Raw genomic sequence first — 15347 nt, forward strand, 5'->3', positions numbered from 1 at the left:
TGCAGACCTGCTGGCTGGGGAATTCTGAGAGTTGGTCCACAAATCTTAAAGTGGCCACGTTTGGAGACCCCTGAGATAAGAGGCTGCTGAGCCCACGGCAGGAAAGGGTCATGGCCAGCATCTGATAAAGGACCCTCCCTAGTTTCTTCGGCTGTAAAGGTGACAAGGCAAATTTCTCTCTCTCTCTCTCTCTCTCTCTCTCCCTCTCTCTCTTGCTCTCTTTCCTCTTTTCTTTCTCTCCCACTTTTTCTCTGTCTCTCGCTCTTTCTCTGTTCCTCTCTATTTTTCTTTTCCTCTCTCTCTTTCTCTCTCTTTCTCTGTTCCTGTCTCTTTCTCTCTGCGTCACCTTCTCTCTGTTTTTCTCGTCTCTCTCTCTCTGTCTCTGTCTGTCTGTCTCTTTCTGTCTGTCTCACTTTTTCTGTTTTTCTCTTTTCTCTCTCTCTCCCTCTCTTGCTCTCTTGCTCTCTTTCCTCTTTTCTTTCTTCCCACTTTCTCTGTGTCTCTCGCTCTTTCTCTGTTCCTCTTTTTCTTTTCCTTTCTCTCGTTCTCTCTCTTTCTCTCTGCCTCACCTTCTCTCTGTTTTTCTCTTCTCTCTTTCTCTCTGTCTCACTTTTTCTGTTTTTCTCTTTTCTCTCTCTCTCCCTCTCTTGCTCTCTTGCTCTCTTTCCTCTTTTCTTTCTTCCCACTTTCTCTGTGTCTCTCGCTCTTTCTCTGTTCCTCTCTCTTTTTCTTTTCCTTTCTCTCGTTCTCTCTCTTTCTCTGTTCCTGTCTCTTTCTCTCTGCCTCACCTTCTCTCTGTTTTTCTCTTCTCTCTTTCTCTCTGTCTCACTTTTTCTGTTTTTCTCTTTTCTCTCTCTCTCCCTCTCTTGCTCTCTCGCACTCTTTCCTCTTTTCTTTCTCTCCCACTTTCTCTGTGTCTCTCGCTCTTTCTCTGTTCCTCTCTCTTTCTCTGTTCCTCTCTCTCTTTCTCTGTTCCTGTCTCTTTCTCTCTGCCTCACTTTCTCTCTGTTTTTCTCTTCTCTTCTCTCTCTGTCTCTGTCTCTCTCTCTCTTGTATTTCTGGGTGTGTCCTTTGACTCAGCTATTTGCCAGTGAACTTCAACTCCCAGAATCCCCCAGCCAGCATGTTAATAAAGTTTAAGGTGGGTGGCTGGCTGGGGAATTGTAGGAGTTGAAGTCCACCCGTCTTCAAGTTGCCAAGTTGAGAAACACAAGTTTAGAAAAATGTCATCCTCACTCCTGCAATCTCCTCTGGGCTCTCTTTCAGGAAAAGCCGATGGATTGTGCCAGAAGCTGACCCACCCCTGTGTGTTGCCGAAGCCCGAAAAGCCCTGGGAGAAGGATGCCTGGGAAATCCCCAGGAGCTCCCTGAAACTGGAGAAGAAGTTGGGCGCCGGACAGTTTGGAGAAGTCTGGATGGGTAAGGTCACCTTTGATTGGATAAGACCGACCTTCTCAGCTAGGCAATTTTGATTTTTCCATATGTCCTTTTGATTGCAAAGGCTACATACACACTTAAAACCCCCACCACAATTCCCAGGGGAGATCTTTCCTTTTCATCATTCATTCATTCATTCATTTCATTCACTCACTCACTCACTCACGCATTCATTCATTCATTCATTCATTCATTCATTCATTCACACATTCATTCATTCATTCATTCATTCACGCATTCACTCACACATTCATTCATTCATTCATTCATTCATGCATTCATTCATTTACTCACGCATTCATTCATTCATTCATTCCTTCACGTATTCATTCATTCATTCATTCATTCATTCATTCACGCATTCACTCACGCGTTCATTCATTCATTCACGCATTCACGCATTCATTCATTTACTCACGCATTCATTCATTCATTCATTCATTCATTCACGCATTCACTCACGCATTCACTCACGCATTCATTCATTCATTCATTCAGTCAGTCACGCATTCATTCATTCATTTACTCACGCATTCATTCATTCATTCATTCATTCATTCATTCACGCATTCATTCATTTCAATTCAATTCAATTCACATGGTTGCCCATCTCAAATGGGAGACCCAGGGCAGTCCTTGGTGTCTCTGAACTTAGTGATTTTCTTGCAGATATTTCACGATGATGGAGGAGGAGGAGGTGGAGGAGGAGGAAGGAAAGAAGGAAGGAAGGAAGGAAGGAGGAGGACTGTAGGGTATTTGGTGCTCTCTGAGCTTGGTTCTTTTCTTGCAGCCATTTCATGACCCATCTAAGTAACATCATCAGTGCTAGAAGAGAATGGGCTTTGTTGCTACCTAGTTGGAGGATAATACATTTGGAAGAAAAGAACCATGCTCAGAGAGCACCAAGGACTCCTCAATTCAACCCCCAGCCACAAATATTCTCCTCTGTTGGAGGACCAGCCTTTGACACATCACCATATTTGCCTTTCCTTCTGGACTTGAGGGGAATTGCAAATCACCAGCCTCTCGTTCTGCTCTAGGGCAGGTTAAGACCAGATTGCAAATCTGTCCTTCTAAACCAGAGGTGGGGAGCTATGTCCCCTTAAAGACTTGTGGACTTCAACTCCCAGAATTCCTGAGCTAGCATGGCAGCATGGCTGGCTGAGGAATTCTGGGAGTTGAAGTCCGCAAGTCATAAAGGCGCCATAACTTTCATGGCTGGCTGAGGAATTCTGGGAGTTGAAGTCCAGAAGTCATGAAAGGGGCCATAGGCAGCATGGCTGGCTGAGGAATTCTGGGAGTTGAAGTCCACAAGTCATAAAGGCGCCATAACTTGCATAGCTGGCTGAGGAATTCTGGGAGTTGAAGTCCAGAAGTCATGAAAGGGGCCATAGCCACCATAGTTGGCTGAGGAATTCTGGGAGTTGAAGTCCACAAGTCATAAAGGGGCCATAACTTGCATGGCTGGCTGAGGAATTCTGGGAGTTGAAGTCCGCAAGTCATAAAGGGGCCATAGCTTGCATGGCTGGTTGAGGAATTCTGGGAGTTGAAGTCCACAAGTCATAAAGGGGCCATAGCCACCATGGCTGGTTGAGGAATTCTGGGAGTTGAAGCCCACAAGTCATAAAGGGGCCATCGTTCCCCACCCGTGTTCTAAAGCATGGCTTTCCCGCTTCCACAGCCACCTATAACGCCCACACCAAAGTGGCGGTGAAGACCATGAAGCCGGGCAGCATGACGGTGACGGCCTTCCTTGAAGAGGCCAACATCATGAAGACCCTGCAGCATGACAAGCTGGTCAGACTCCATGCGGTGGTGACCAAGGAAGAGCCCATTTTCATCATCACCGAATTCATGGAGAAAGGTGAGAACCAGCGTTCCGCATCGTGGCCTATCTCGGCCTGGCACCCTCCAGATCTGTTGGGACTACAGGTCGTCCTCGACTTATGACCACAACCGAGCCCGAAATGTCTCAGCTTTCTTGCCACAGCTCTGAACTGAATCTTAATCTCTCTAAAAATATCACTCAGTTACCTTTCTGTGAATTACAGGTAGTCCTCGGCTTACGACCACAGTTGAGGCCAAAATCTCTGTCGCTGAGCGAGACAGTTGTTAAAGTGAGTTATGCCCCATTTTGCGACTTGTCTCGCCACAGTTGCTCAGTGAATCACTGCTGGGGGGAAGTTAGTTAGACGGTCGTTAAGTGAATCTGGCTTCCTCATGGACTTGGCTTGTTAGAAGGTTGCAAAAGGGGATCATGTGACCCGGGACACTACGACCGTCATAAATATGAGTCAGTAGCCAAGAGTCTGAATTTTGATCATGTGAGGATACTGCAGTGGTCGTAAGTGTGAAAAATGAGTCACTTTTTTTAGTGGCATTGTAACTTTGAACGGTCACTAAATGAATGATCGTAAGTCGAGGACTACCGTGTTTCCCCGAAAACAAGACCCTGTCTTATATTTTTTGAACCCCAAAATAAGCGCTTGGCCTTATTTTTGGGGAGGTCTTATTATTTTGGGTTGCGTGGAGAGGATGGGGTTCCTCTTGCCGTCTTACTTGATTTCCAGCTCTGCGTTTATATATTTTCGGGGAGGGCTTATTTTTGAGTGGAGGCTTATTTTAGCACATGCACTCAAAATCCTGATTGGACTTATTATCAGGGGATGTCTTATTTTCGGGGAAAGAGGAAATTAGCCTCCCTAACCCTAACCAGAGGAAATTTATTTATTATTGTTTATTTATTGGTTCGATTTATATGCCGCCCTTCTCCGGAGACTCAGGGTGGCTTACAATGCGTTAAGCAATAGCCTTCGTGCTTTTGTATATACCTGCTTAGTAGGGCTTTCGGGGGCCCCCCAAGCAGTGTTCTTTTTTATACAAAGTCAGCTTATTGCCCCCACAATCCGGGTCCTCATTTTACCTACCTCGGAAGGATGGAAGGCTGAGTCAACCTTGAGCCTGGTGAGATTTGAACTTGCAGTAATTGCAGGCAGCTGGTGCTATTTAATAGCACTTTAGTCTGCTGCACCACCAAGGAAATGGTGGGGACCAGCTGTGCATGCGTTTAAATATTTTCGGGGACGGCTTATTTTTGGGAAGGGCTTATTTTAGCACATGCGCTCAAAAGTCCAATTGGGCTTATTATCAGGGGATGTCTTATTTTGGGGGAAACACGGTATTTCCAAGCCTTACCTGACAGCCCCAGTAAGCTTACACTCCTGAAAAAGAGAAAGGTTTTTTTGGGGGGGGGGTGTTGTCCCAGAAATGTCCCCCTTAACAGGTCTCCTCTGTCTCCACAGGCAGTTTGCTGGATTTCTTAAAAAGTGAGGAAGGCCAGCAGCAGCCCTTCCCCAAACTGATCGACTTCTCTGCGCAGGTGAGTGTTTGGAATAACGGAATAACAAGAGCTGGACGGCACCTTGAAGGTCATCTAGTCCAACCCCCTGCTTGAGCAGGAGTCCCTATGCTTTTCAACGCAGGACCCCCAACACCGATAATCAAGGCTCAATGCAGTATTTATTTAAACATACCGAAGGAATTCCCCTCCAGAAAATTATGGGAGGGACTCCTACAGCCAAAAATCGTATTTACACAATTCAGCAAAGAAGGAGAAAATGATACAATCATACATATGCATGGGGAATAGAGGATGTAAGCATAGATATTCATAATTGGCAAACCTCGGGTCATTTCCTGGCCCTTCTGCTACCCACGTTTCCCCCCGAAATAAGACGTCCCCCTGATAATAAGCCCAATCGGGCTTTTGAGCGCATGGCAATAAGGCCAAGTGCTTATTTCAGGGTTCAAAAAAATATAAGACAGGGTCTTATTTTCAGGGGAACACGGTAGATAGATAGATAGATAGATAGATAGATAGATAGATAGATAGATAAATAGATGGATGGATGGATGGATGGATGGATGGATGGATGGATGGATGGATAGATATAGAAATAAATATCGCATCTATGTGATAGATAGATAGATAGATAGATAGATAGATAGATAGATAGATAGATAGATAGATAGATGATACATAGATAGATAGATTGGATGGATGGATGGATGGATGGATGGATGGATGGATGGATGGATGGATAGATATAGAAATAAATATCGCATATATGTGATAGATAGATAGATAGATAGATAGATAGATAGATAGATAGATAGATAGATATAGAAATAAATATCGCATATATGTGATAGATAGATGGATGGATGGATGGATGGATGGATGGATGATGGATGGATGGATGGATGGATGGATAGATATAGAAATAAATATCGCATATATGTGATAGATAGATAGATAGATAGATAGATAGATAGATAGATAGACAGATAGACAGATAGACAGATAGATGATAGATAGATAGATAGATAGATAGATAGATAGATAGATAGATAGATAGATGGATATAGAAATAAATATCGCATATATATGATGGATGGATGGATGGATGAATGGATGGATGGATGGATGGATGGATGGATATAGAAATAAATATCGCATATATATGATGGATGGATGGACGGATGGATGAATGGATGGATGGATGGATGGATGGATGGATGGATGGATGGATGGATATAGAAATAAATATTGCATATATATTATAGATGGTTGGATGGATGGATGGATAGATGGATGGATGGATGGATATAGAAATAAATATTGCATATATATGATAGATAGATAGATAGATAGATAGATAGATAGATAGATAGATAGACAGACAGACAGATACCCTGTTTCCCCCAAAATAAGACGTTCCCTGATAATAAGCCCAATCGGGCTTTTGAGCACATGGCAATAAGGCCAAGCGCTTATTTCAGGGTTCAAAAAAATATAAGACAGGGTCTTATTTTCAGGGGAACACGGTAGATAGATAGATAGATAGATAGATAGATAGATAGATAGATGGATGGATGGATGGATGGATAGATATAGAAATAAATATCGCATATATGTGATGGATGGATGGAGGGATGGATGGATGGATATAAAAATAAATATCGCATATATGTGATAGATGGATGGATGGATGGATGGATGGATGGATAGATATAGAAATAAATATCACATATATGTGATAGATAGATAGATAGATAGATAGATAGATAGATAGATAGATGATAGATGATAGATATAGAAATAAATATCGCATATATGTGATAGATAGATAGATAGATAGATAGATAGATAGATAGATGGTAGATGATAGATAGATAGATAGATAGATAGATAGATAGATAGATAGATAGATAGATGGATGGATATAGAAATAAATATCGCATATATGTGATAGATAGATGGATGGATGGATGGATGGATGGATAGATATAGAAATAAATATCACATATATGTGATAAATAGATAGATAGATAGATAGATAGATAGATAGATATAGAAATAAATATCGCATATATGTGATAGATAGATAGATAGATAGATAGATAGATAGATAGATAGTAGATGATAGATAGATAGATAGATAGATAGATAGATAGATAGATAGATAGATAGATGGATATAGAAATAAATATCGCATATATGTGATGGATGGATGGATATAGAAATAAATATTGCATATATATGATAGATAGATAGATAGATAGATAGATAGATAGATAGATAGATAGATAGATACCCTGTTTCCCCAAAATAAGACGTCCCTTGATAATAAGCCCAATTGGGCTTTTGACCGCATGGCAATAAGGCCAAGCGCTTATTTCAGGGTTCAAAAAAATATAAGACAGGGACTTATTTTTGGGGAAACATGGTATTACATTTTCAAGAAAGAATTGCAGGTAATCCTTGATTTACAGGACCGCCTTCTGCCACCAATAGCCTCCCACCGGCCAGTACGCTCCCACAGAGAGGGCCTCCTCAGGGTGCCGTCGGCCAGACAATGTCGGCTGGTAACCCCCAGGGGGAGAGCCTTCTCTGTGGTGGCACCTACCCTCTGGAACAATCTACCCCTAGATATACGAGTGATCCCAGACCTCCGGACTTTTCGTCGGGCCCTTAAAACCTATTTTTTTCAGTTAGCCGGGCTGTCCTGATTTTATGGTTGGTTTTTAAAATTTGATATTGATTTTAATTGAAATGTTTTAAATTATGGGCCAAACTTTATTTAATTATTTTAAATCTATTTTAACTTTTGTGTACAAATGTTTTATTTTGGCTGTTCACCGCCCTGAGTCCGAAAGGAGAAGGACGGTATAGAAATCTGAAAAATAAATAAATAAAATAAATAAATTTATGGCCACAATTGAGCCCAAAATTTCCGTGGCTAAGCGAGACAGCTGTTAGGCAAGTTTTGCCTGATTGTACGGCCTTTCTTGCCACGGTTGTTAAGTGAGTAACATGGTCATTAAGGTCGCAAGGTCGCAAAAGGGGATCACGTGACCCCGGGACGCTGCGCCCGTCATAACTTCTCAACTTTTTACGACGTTTGTTAAGTGAATCAGTGCAGTCGTGAATCTGGTTTTCCCTGTGGACTTTGCTCGTTGCAAGGTCTCCAAAGGACTCTGGGCCACCCCAACCGTCATAACTATGAGTCGGTGGCCAAGCATCTGAATTTCGATCAGGCGACCGCATGGAGAGAATGCAATGGCCACAAGTGGCTTTTTTTCAGTGCCGTTGCAACTTCGGTCACTAAATGAATCATCGTAAGTCGAGGACTAGCTGTAGAGGACTCTGGTAAAATCAATCCTAAAAGAGGTGGGGGGATTTTTTCCAGATTTTTTCCCCCTTTAATGGAGCTGTCCCTCCCCCTTGCAGGTGGCCGAAGGCATGGCATTCATCGAGCAGAGGAACTATATCCATCGTGACCTCAGAGCTGCCAACATTTTGGTCTCGGCCCTCCTGGTGTGCAAGATTGCGGACTTCGGCCTGGCCCGAGTGATAGACGACAATGAATACACCGCACGGGAAGGTACAAAGCTCATATGACAATAGAACAGAACAGAACAGAACAGAACAGAACAGAACAGAATATTGGAATGAAGAATAGAAGAGAGTACAGTAGAGCACAGTAGAGTAGAGTAGAATAGAGAATGGAATGGAATGGAAGAATAGAGTAGAGTAGATAAGAATAGAATAGAGTAGAATAGAGAATAGAATAGAATAGAATAGAATAGAATAGAATAGAATAGAATAGAATAGAATAGAATAGAATAGAATAGAATAGAATAGAATATTGGAATGAAGAATAGAATAGAGTAGAGTAGGGTAGGGTAGATAAGAATAGAGTAGAATAGAATAGAATAGAATAGAATAGAATAGAATAGAATAGAATAGAATAGAATAGAATAGAATAGAATAGAATAGAATAGAATATTGGAATGAAGAATAGAAGAGAGTACAGTAGAGCACAGTAGAGTAGAGTAGAATAGAGAATGGAATGGAATGGAAGAATAGAGTAGAGTAGATAAGAATAGAGTAGAGTAGATAAGAATAGAATAGAGTAGAATAGAGAATAGAATAGAATAGAATAGAATAGAATAGAATAGAATAGAATAGAATAGAATAGAATAGAATATTGGAATGAAGAATAGAATAGAGTAGAGTAGGGTAGGGTAGATAAGAATAGAGTAGAATAGAATAGAATAGAATAGAATAGAATAGAATAGAATAGAATAGAATAGAATAGAATAGAATAGAATAGAATATTGGAATGAAGAATAGAAGAGAGTACAGTAGAGCACAGTAGAGTAGAGTAGAATAGAGAATGGAATGGAATGGAAGAATAGAGTAGAGTAGATAAGAATAGAATAGAGTAGAATATAGAATAGAATAGAATAGAATAGAATAGAATAGAATAGAATAGAATAGAATAGAATAGAATAGAATAGAATAGAATAGAATAGAATATTGGAATGAAGAATAGAATAGAGTAGAGTAGAGTAGGGTAGGGTAGGGTAGATAAGAATAGAGTAGAATAGAATAGATTAGAATAGAATAGAATAGAATAGAATAGAATAGAATAGAATATTGGAATGAAGAATAGAAGAGAGTACAGTAGAGCACAGTAGAGTAGAGTAGAATAGAGAATGGAATGGAATGGAAGAATAGAGTAGAGTAGATAAGAATAGAATAGAGTAGAATATAGAATAGAATAGAATAGAATAGAATAGAATAGAATAGAATAGAATAGAATAGAATAGAATAGAATAGAATATTGGAATGAAGAATAGAATAGAGTAGAGTAGAGTAGGGTAGGGTAGGGTAGATAAGAATAGAGTAGAATAGAATAGAATAGAATAGAATAGAATAGAATAGAATAGAATAGAATAGAATAGAATAGAATATTGGAGTGAAGAGTAGAGTAGAGTAGAATAAAATAGAATAGAATAGAGAATGGAATGGAATAGAATTCTTTATTAGCCAAGTGTGATGGGATACACAAGGAATTTGTCCTGGTGCATACACTCTCTAGTGTGCCTCCTTCACTTTTATGGAGAATGTAGATTAATTAGATTTTAACGCCGAGCCTCCCCAATCGGAGAGCCTGGGAGATGACCTTGGGGTCCCTGCGGGATGGGAGTGAGTCTCCAGCATTTCCGAAGAAGTGACAATTGGGACAATTGGGGAGGTGGGATCTGTAGGATGTGGTCGAAAAAGTCAAGATGGCGGCCACAGGATGCAATCAAAGCAGGGGTGAAATGCTCCCGGTTCGGACCAGATCGCCCGATCCGGTAGCGATGGCGGCAGGTGATTCGGAGAACCGGTAGCAAAAATCTTTGCGCCCCCCCCCCATGCCCAGCTGAGCCGCGCAATCATCAGAGGCTGGTTTTTTTTACTTTTAAAAGCATTTTTTCTACAACCACTTTGGCCGAAAAAATGCTTTAAAAAATAAAAAAAAAAAAGCCTCTGATGATCGCGCGGCTCAGCTGGGATCGTCAGAGGCTTTTAAAAGCCTCTGACGATCCCAGCTGAGTTGCCTGATCGTCAGAAGCTTCTAAAACAGGGGTGGGCAAATATGGCCCCTTTATGACCTGTGGACTTCAACTCCCAGAATTCCTGAGCCAGCTTGGCTGTCTCAGGAATTCTGGGAGTTGAAGTCCACAGGTTGTAAAAGGGCCACAGTTGCCCACCCCTGTTCTAAAAGCATTTTTTTCTGCAACCTCTTAAGGTTGTAGAAAAAATGCTTTTAAAAGTAAAAAAAAAAAAAAAAGTTGGCCACGCCCACCCAGTCACATTAACCCCCTCCACCAAGCCACGGCCACAGAATCGGTAGTAACAAATTTTAGATTAAACCCCTGAATCAAAGGTCTGTCCTTCGCCGTCCCTGGAGGATTTTAAGAATAGACTGGACGGCCATTTTTCGAATGGTTTAGGGGGTTGGACTAGAAGACCTCCACGGCCCCTTTCAGCTCTATTCTTCTGTTATTCTGCCCAACTAAATATGGAGAAAGGGAAGATATTTGCAGGGAAAGGAAAGCCATTTTTTTATTCAAGCGTTTTATTTTTTTAAGATTTGATAATTCATCTTCCTGTCCCCTGCCCCCCACCCCTCAGCGGGGCAAGAAGAAAAATGCCATACAGGATTAGAAGGATCAGGAAACATATCCCGCAAACCTCCTTCTTCTTATTTTCCCCACAACAACAATCCTGTGAAGTAGGTTGGTCTGAGAAAGAGTGGCCCAAAGTCACCAAGTTGGCTATCGTGCATATGGCAGGACTAGAACTCACCGTCTCCTGGTGATTGGCCCAAAGTCACCCAGCTGGCTTTCATGCCTAAGGCGGGACTAGAACTCACCGTCTCCTGGTGATTGGCCCAAAGTCACCCAGCCGTCTTTCATGCCTAAGGTGGGACTAGAACTCACCGTCTCCTGGTGATTGGCCCAAAGTCACCCAGCCGGCTTTCATGCCTAAAGCGGGACTAGAACTCACCGTCTCCTGGTGATTGGCCCAACATCACCCAGCCACCTTTCATGCCTAAGGCGGGACTAGAACTCACCGTCTCCTGGTGATTGGCCCAAAGTCACCCAGCCGTCTTTCATGCCTAAGGTGGGACTAGAACTCACCGTCTCCTGGTGATTGGCCCAAAGTCACCCAGCTGGCTTTCATGCCTAAAGTGGGACTAGAACTCACCGTCTCCTGGTGATTGGCCCAACATCACCCAGCCACCTTTCATGCCTAAAGCGGGACTAGAACTCACCGTCTCCTGGTGATTGGCCCAAAGTCACCCAGCCACCTTTCATGCCTAAGGCGGGACTAGAACTCACCGTCTCCTGGTGATTGGCCCAAAGTCACCCAGCCGGCTTTCATGCCTAAGGCGGGACTAGAACTCACCGTCTCCTGGTGATTGGCCCAAAGTCACCCAGCCGTCTTTCATGCCTAAGGTGGGACTAGAACTCACCGTCTCCTGGTGATTGGCCCAAAGTCACCCAGCTGGCTTTCATGCCTAAAGTGGGACTAGAACTCACCGTCTCCTGGTGATTGGCCCAACATCACCCAGCCACCTTTCATGCCTAAGGCGGGACTAGAACTCACCGTCTCCTGGTGATTGGCCCAACATCACCCAGCCACCTTTCATGCCTAAGGCGGGACTAGAACTCACCGTCTCCTGGTGATTGGCCCAAAGTCACCCAGCCGTCTTTCATGCCTAAGGTGGGACTAGAACTCATCGTCTCCTGGTGATTGGCCCAAAGTCACCCAGCCGTCTTTCATGCCTAAGGTGGGACTAGAACTCACCGTCTCCTGGTGATTGGCCCAAAGTCACCCAGCCACCTTTCATGCCTAAGGCGGGACTAGAACTCACCGTCTCCTGGTGATTGGCCCAAAGTCACCCAGCTGGCTCTCATGACTAAAGTAGGACTAGAACTCACCGTCCCTGTCTTTCTCTCTGGTACCTTCCCCATTAAACTAAACTGATAACATTATCCAGCTGCCGTTTTCAGGCTAAATCTAACTATCTTGGTTTGGACTTTTGGGCAGGTGCCAAGTTCCCCATCAAGTGGACTGCCCCCGAAGCGATCAATTATGGCTCCTTCACCATAAAGTCGGACGTGTGGTCCTTCGGGATCTTGCTGATGGAGATCATCACCTACGGGCACACTCCGTATCCAGGTGTGTAGCCAAAAAGGTGGCTCCCCACCCCCCGAAAACTCTTACGATAGCAATAGCAATAGCCCTTAGACTTATATACCGCTTTACAATGCTTTCCAGCCCTCTCTAAGCGGTTTACAGAGTCAGCCTCTTGCCCCCCAGCAATCTGGGTCCTCATTTTACCCACCTCGGAAGGACGGAAGGCTGAGTCGACCTTGAGCCTGGTGAGATTCGAACTGCCAAATTGCAGGCAGCCGGCACTCAGCAGAAGTAGCTTGCAACACTGCACTCTCACCACTGCGCCACCGCGGCTCAAAGTGGCTTGTAGGTAGCCCCTTGGTAGATAGTCCTCGATATACGACCGTATTGAAGCCTGTACATCCTGCTGGTTGTTAAGGGAGTCGCAAGTGACCACGCCCAATTTTTTTAAAAAAACTTTTTTTTTTTTTGTGGTGGTGGTCAGTAAGTGAATGTGGTGGTCGCTAAGCCAACGCCGTGGTCATTAAATTAACCTCTTTTAGCCAATGGAGGTGTTTTGCCAGAAACTGGAAATAACTGCCCGTTTCGGGCAAGAAACATTATAAATAGTTAGTCAGGTGATCGCAGGAGGCCCGTAAATGGCCAAGGGCCCAAAATGCCATCTTGTGGCCGAAGGGAAGCGGGTGGGAGGCTGTCGGAACTTCGAATCCCAGTTGTCAGTAGCTCTGGAAAGATCCATTGTAACTTTGAACGGTCAATGAGGTGGCCGGTCGTAAACCGAGGACTACCGTTTATCGTAGCACAGTGTTTCTGAATCCGAGCAAATTTAAGATGTGTGGGCTTCAGCTTGTCTTAAGGACCAAGAGATGCTGGGGTTTCCCAGCCTTCGTTAGGACTTGTGGACTTCAACTCCCAGAATTCATTACTGGATGGGGAATTCTGGGAGGTGCGGGGAACGCACGCACACATGCACGGAAGGGCGGGGCGCGTGCGCGGCAGAGATCCGAAGACTAGCTGGATGGTGGGAGATGCACACACATGCATGCCCCATTTTGGGCCTGGTAAAGCCTCCTGCATCACCTGGAAGCTAACACGGGGGGGGGGGCAGGGCGCATGCGCGGGGAATGCACACATGCGCGGGGAGGGGCTCGCGTAGCATTTTGGGGGTTCGGGCATGCATAAGTGCATTTGCGTGTGTGCGCTTTGGGCACTCGGCACCCAAAAGGTTAACTATCACTGATATAATGTGTCCTGCTTCAGCAGGGGGCTGGACTAGAAGACCTCCAAGGTCCCTTCCAGCTCTGTTCTGATTCTGATAGACAAGTTAGCAACTCTTTGGTGTGAATGGTGATGGAGCCCTGGGACCACTTGTGGCCAACAGCAGGGTGCATGAAGCAATGGGAGAAGAAGGAGGAAAAGGAGGAGAAGAAAAGGAGGAGGAGGAGGAAGAGAAGAAAGGAAGGAAGGAGAGGAAGGAAAAAGGACGGAGGGAGGAGAGGAAAGAGAAGAAAGAAGAGAGGAAGGGAGAGAGAAAGGAAGGAAGGAAGGAAGGAGAGGAAAGAAAAAGGAAGGAAAGGAAGGAGGGAGGAGAGGAAAGTGAAGAAAGAGAAGAGAAGAAAAGGAAGAAAGAAAGAAAGGAAAGAAGGAAGGAAGGAGGAAGGAAAAAGGAAGGAGGGAGGAGAGGAAAGAAGATAGAAGAGAGGAAGGGAGAGAGAGAAAGAAAGGGAGGAAGGAGAAAGAAAAATGAAGGAAAGAAAGGAGGGAGGAGAGGAAAGAGAAAAAAGAAAGAAAGAAAGAAAGAAAGAAAGAAAGAAAGAAAGAGAAAGAAAGAAAGAGAAAGAAAGGAGAGGAAGGAAAAAGGAAGGAGGTAGGAGAGGAAAGAGAAGAAAGAAGAGAGGAAGGGAGAGAGAGAGGAAGGAAGGAAGGAGAGGAAAGAAAAAGGAAGGAAAGGAAAGAGAGGAGAAGAAAGAAAAGAAAGGAAAGAAAGAAAGGAGAGGAAGGAAAAAGGAAGGAGGGAGGAGAGGAAAGAGAAGAAAGAAGAGAGGAAGGGAGAGAGAAAGGAAGGAAGGAGAGGAAAGAAAAAGGAAGGAAAGGGGGAGGAGAGGAAAGAGAAGAAAGCAAGAAAGGAGAGGAAGGAAAAAGAAAGGAGGGAGGAGAGGAAAGAGAAGAAAGAAGAGAGGAAGGGAGAGACAGAGAAAGAAAGAAAGAAAGAAAGGAAGGAGAGGAAAGAAAAAGGAAGGAAAGGAAGGAGGGAGGAGAGGAAAGAGAAGAAAGAAGAGAGGGAGAGAGAGAAAGAAAGAAAGGAAGGAAGGAGAGGAAAGAAAAAGGAAGGAAAGGAAGGAGGGAGGAGAGGAAAGAGAAGAAAGAAAGAAAGAAAGAAAGAAAGAAAGAAAGAAAGAAAGAAAGAAAGAAAGAAAGAAAGAAAGAAAGAAAGGCCTTTTTTTGCAAAGGTGTCCAATCTTGGCAACTTTAAGATTTGTGGACTTGTGGCTGGCTGGGGGAATTCTGGGAGATGAAGTCCACAAGTCTTAAAGGGACCAAGGTTGGAGACCCCAGTTTTTTCAGCCTTCTCTCCCCAGCATCTCTTGGTCCTTAAGACAAGCCTGCCCTTCTTGGGAAGAACTGTCGCAGGCCAAAGAATTTGGGGGGGGGGGTGTCAGGGCTAAGTCACAGCTCAAGGAATTTGGGGTTCAACTTTCAGCAAAGAGAGGAGGAGGAGGGGGACGTGTCTGGGGTCACTGGCGGACTTTACACGGCTGGTCTGCAATGGTGGGCCGTGGCCCGGCCTGGTTTTTAGCAAGAAAGCTAAAAAAAAATAAATACCCTTGATTAAACAACGCACGTTGTGTCCCTCGGAGAGGAAGCA

The 15347-nt window shown here is 43.9% G+C and overlaps 1 protein-coding gene across 2 annotated transcripts in view; it reads left to right on the forward strand.

Moving 5' to 3' along the window:
* Positions 1-15347, forward strand: part of HCK (HCK proto-oncogene, Src family tyrosine kinase) — a 44917-nt gene that overhangs the window by 27029 nt on the left and 2541 nt on the right. Inside the window, exons 8-12 of one of the 2 annotated variants that reach the window (XM_070941848.1) lie at positions 1267-1419; positions 3119-3301; positions 4740-4816; positions 8231-8384; positions 12392-12523. In XM_070941848.1, the coding sequence (XP_070797949.1) occupies positions 1267-1419; positions 3119-3301; positions 4740-4816; positions 8231-8384; positions 12392-12523 (699 nt within the window). The remainder of the gene's footprint in view (positions 1-1266; positions 1420-3118; positions 3302-4739; positions 4817-8230; positions 8385-12391; positions 12524-15347) is intronic. The other variant, XM_070941849.1, reaches the window with a different exon arrangement.

The sequence above is a fragment of the Pituophis catenifer genome, unplaced genomic scaffold, assembly GCF_029215685.1.
Source record: "Pituophis catenifer annectens isolate HBS135680 unplaced genomic scaffold, rPitCat1.0.hap2 SCAF_3, whole genome shotgun sequence".
NCBI lineage: Eukaryota > Metazoa > Chordata > Lepidosauria > Squamata > Colubridae > Pituophis > Pituophis catenifer.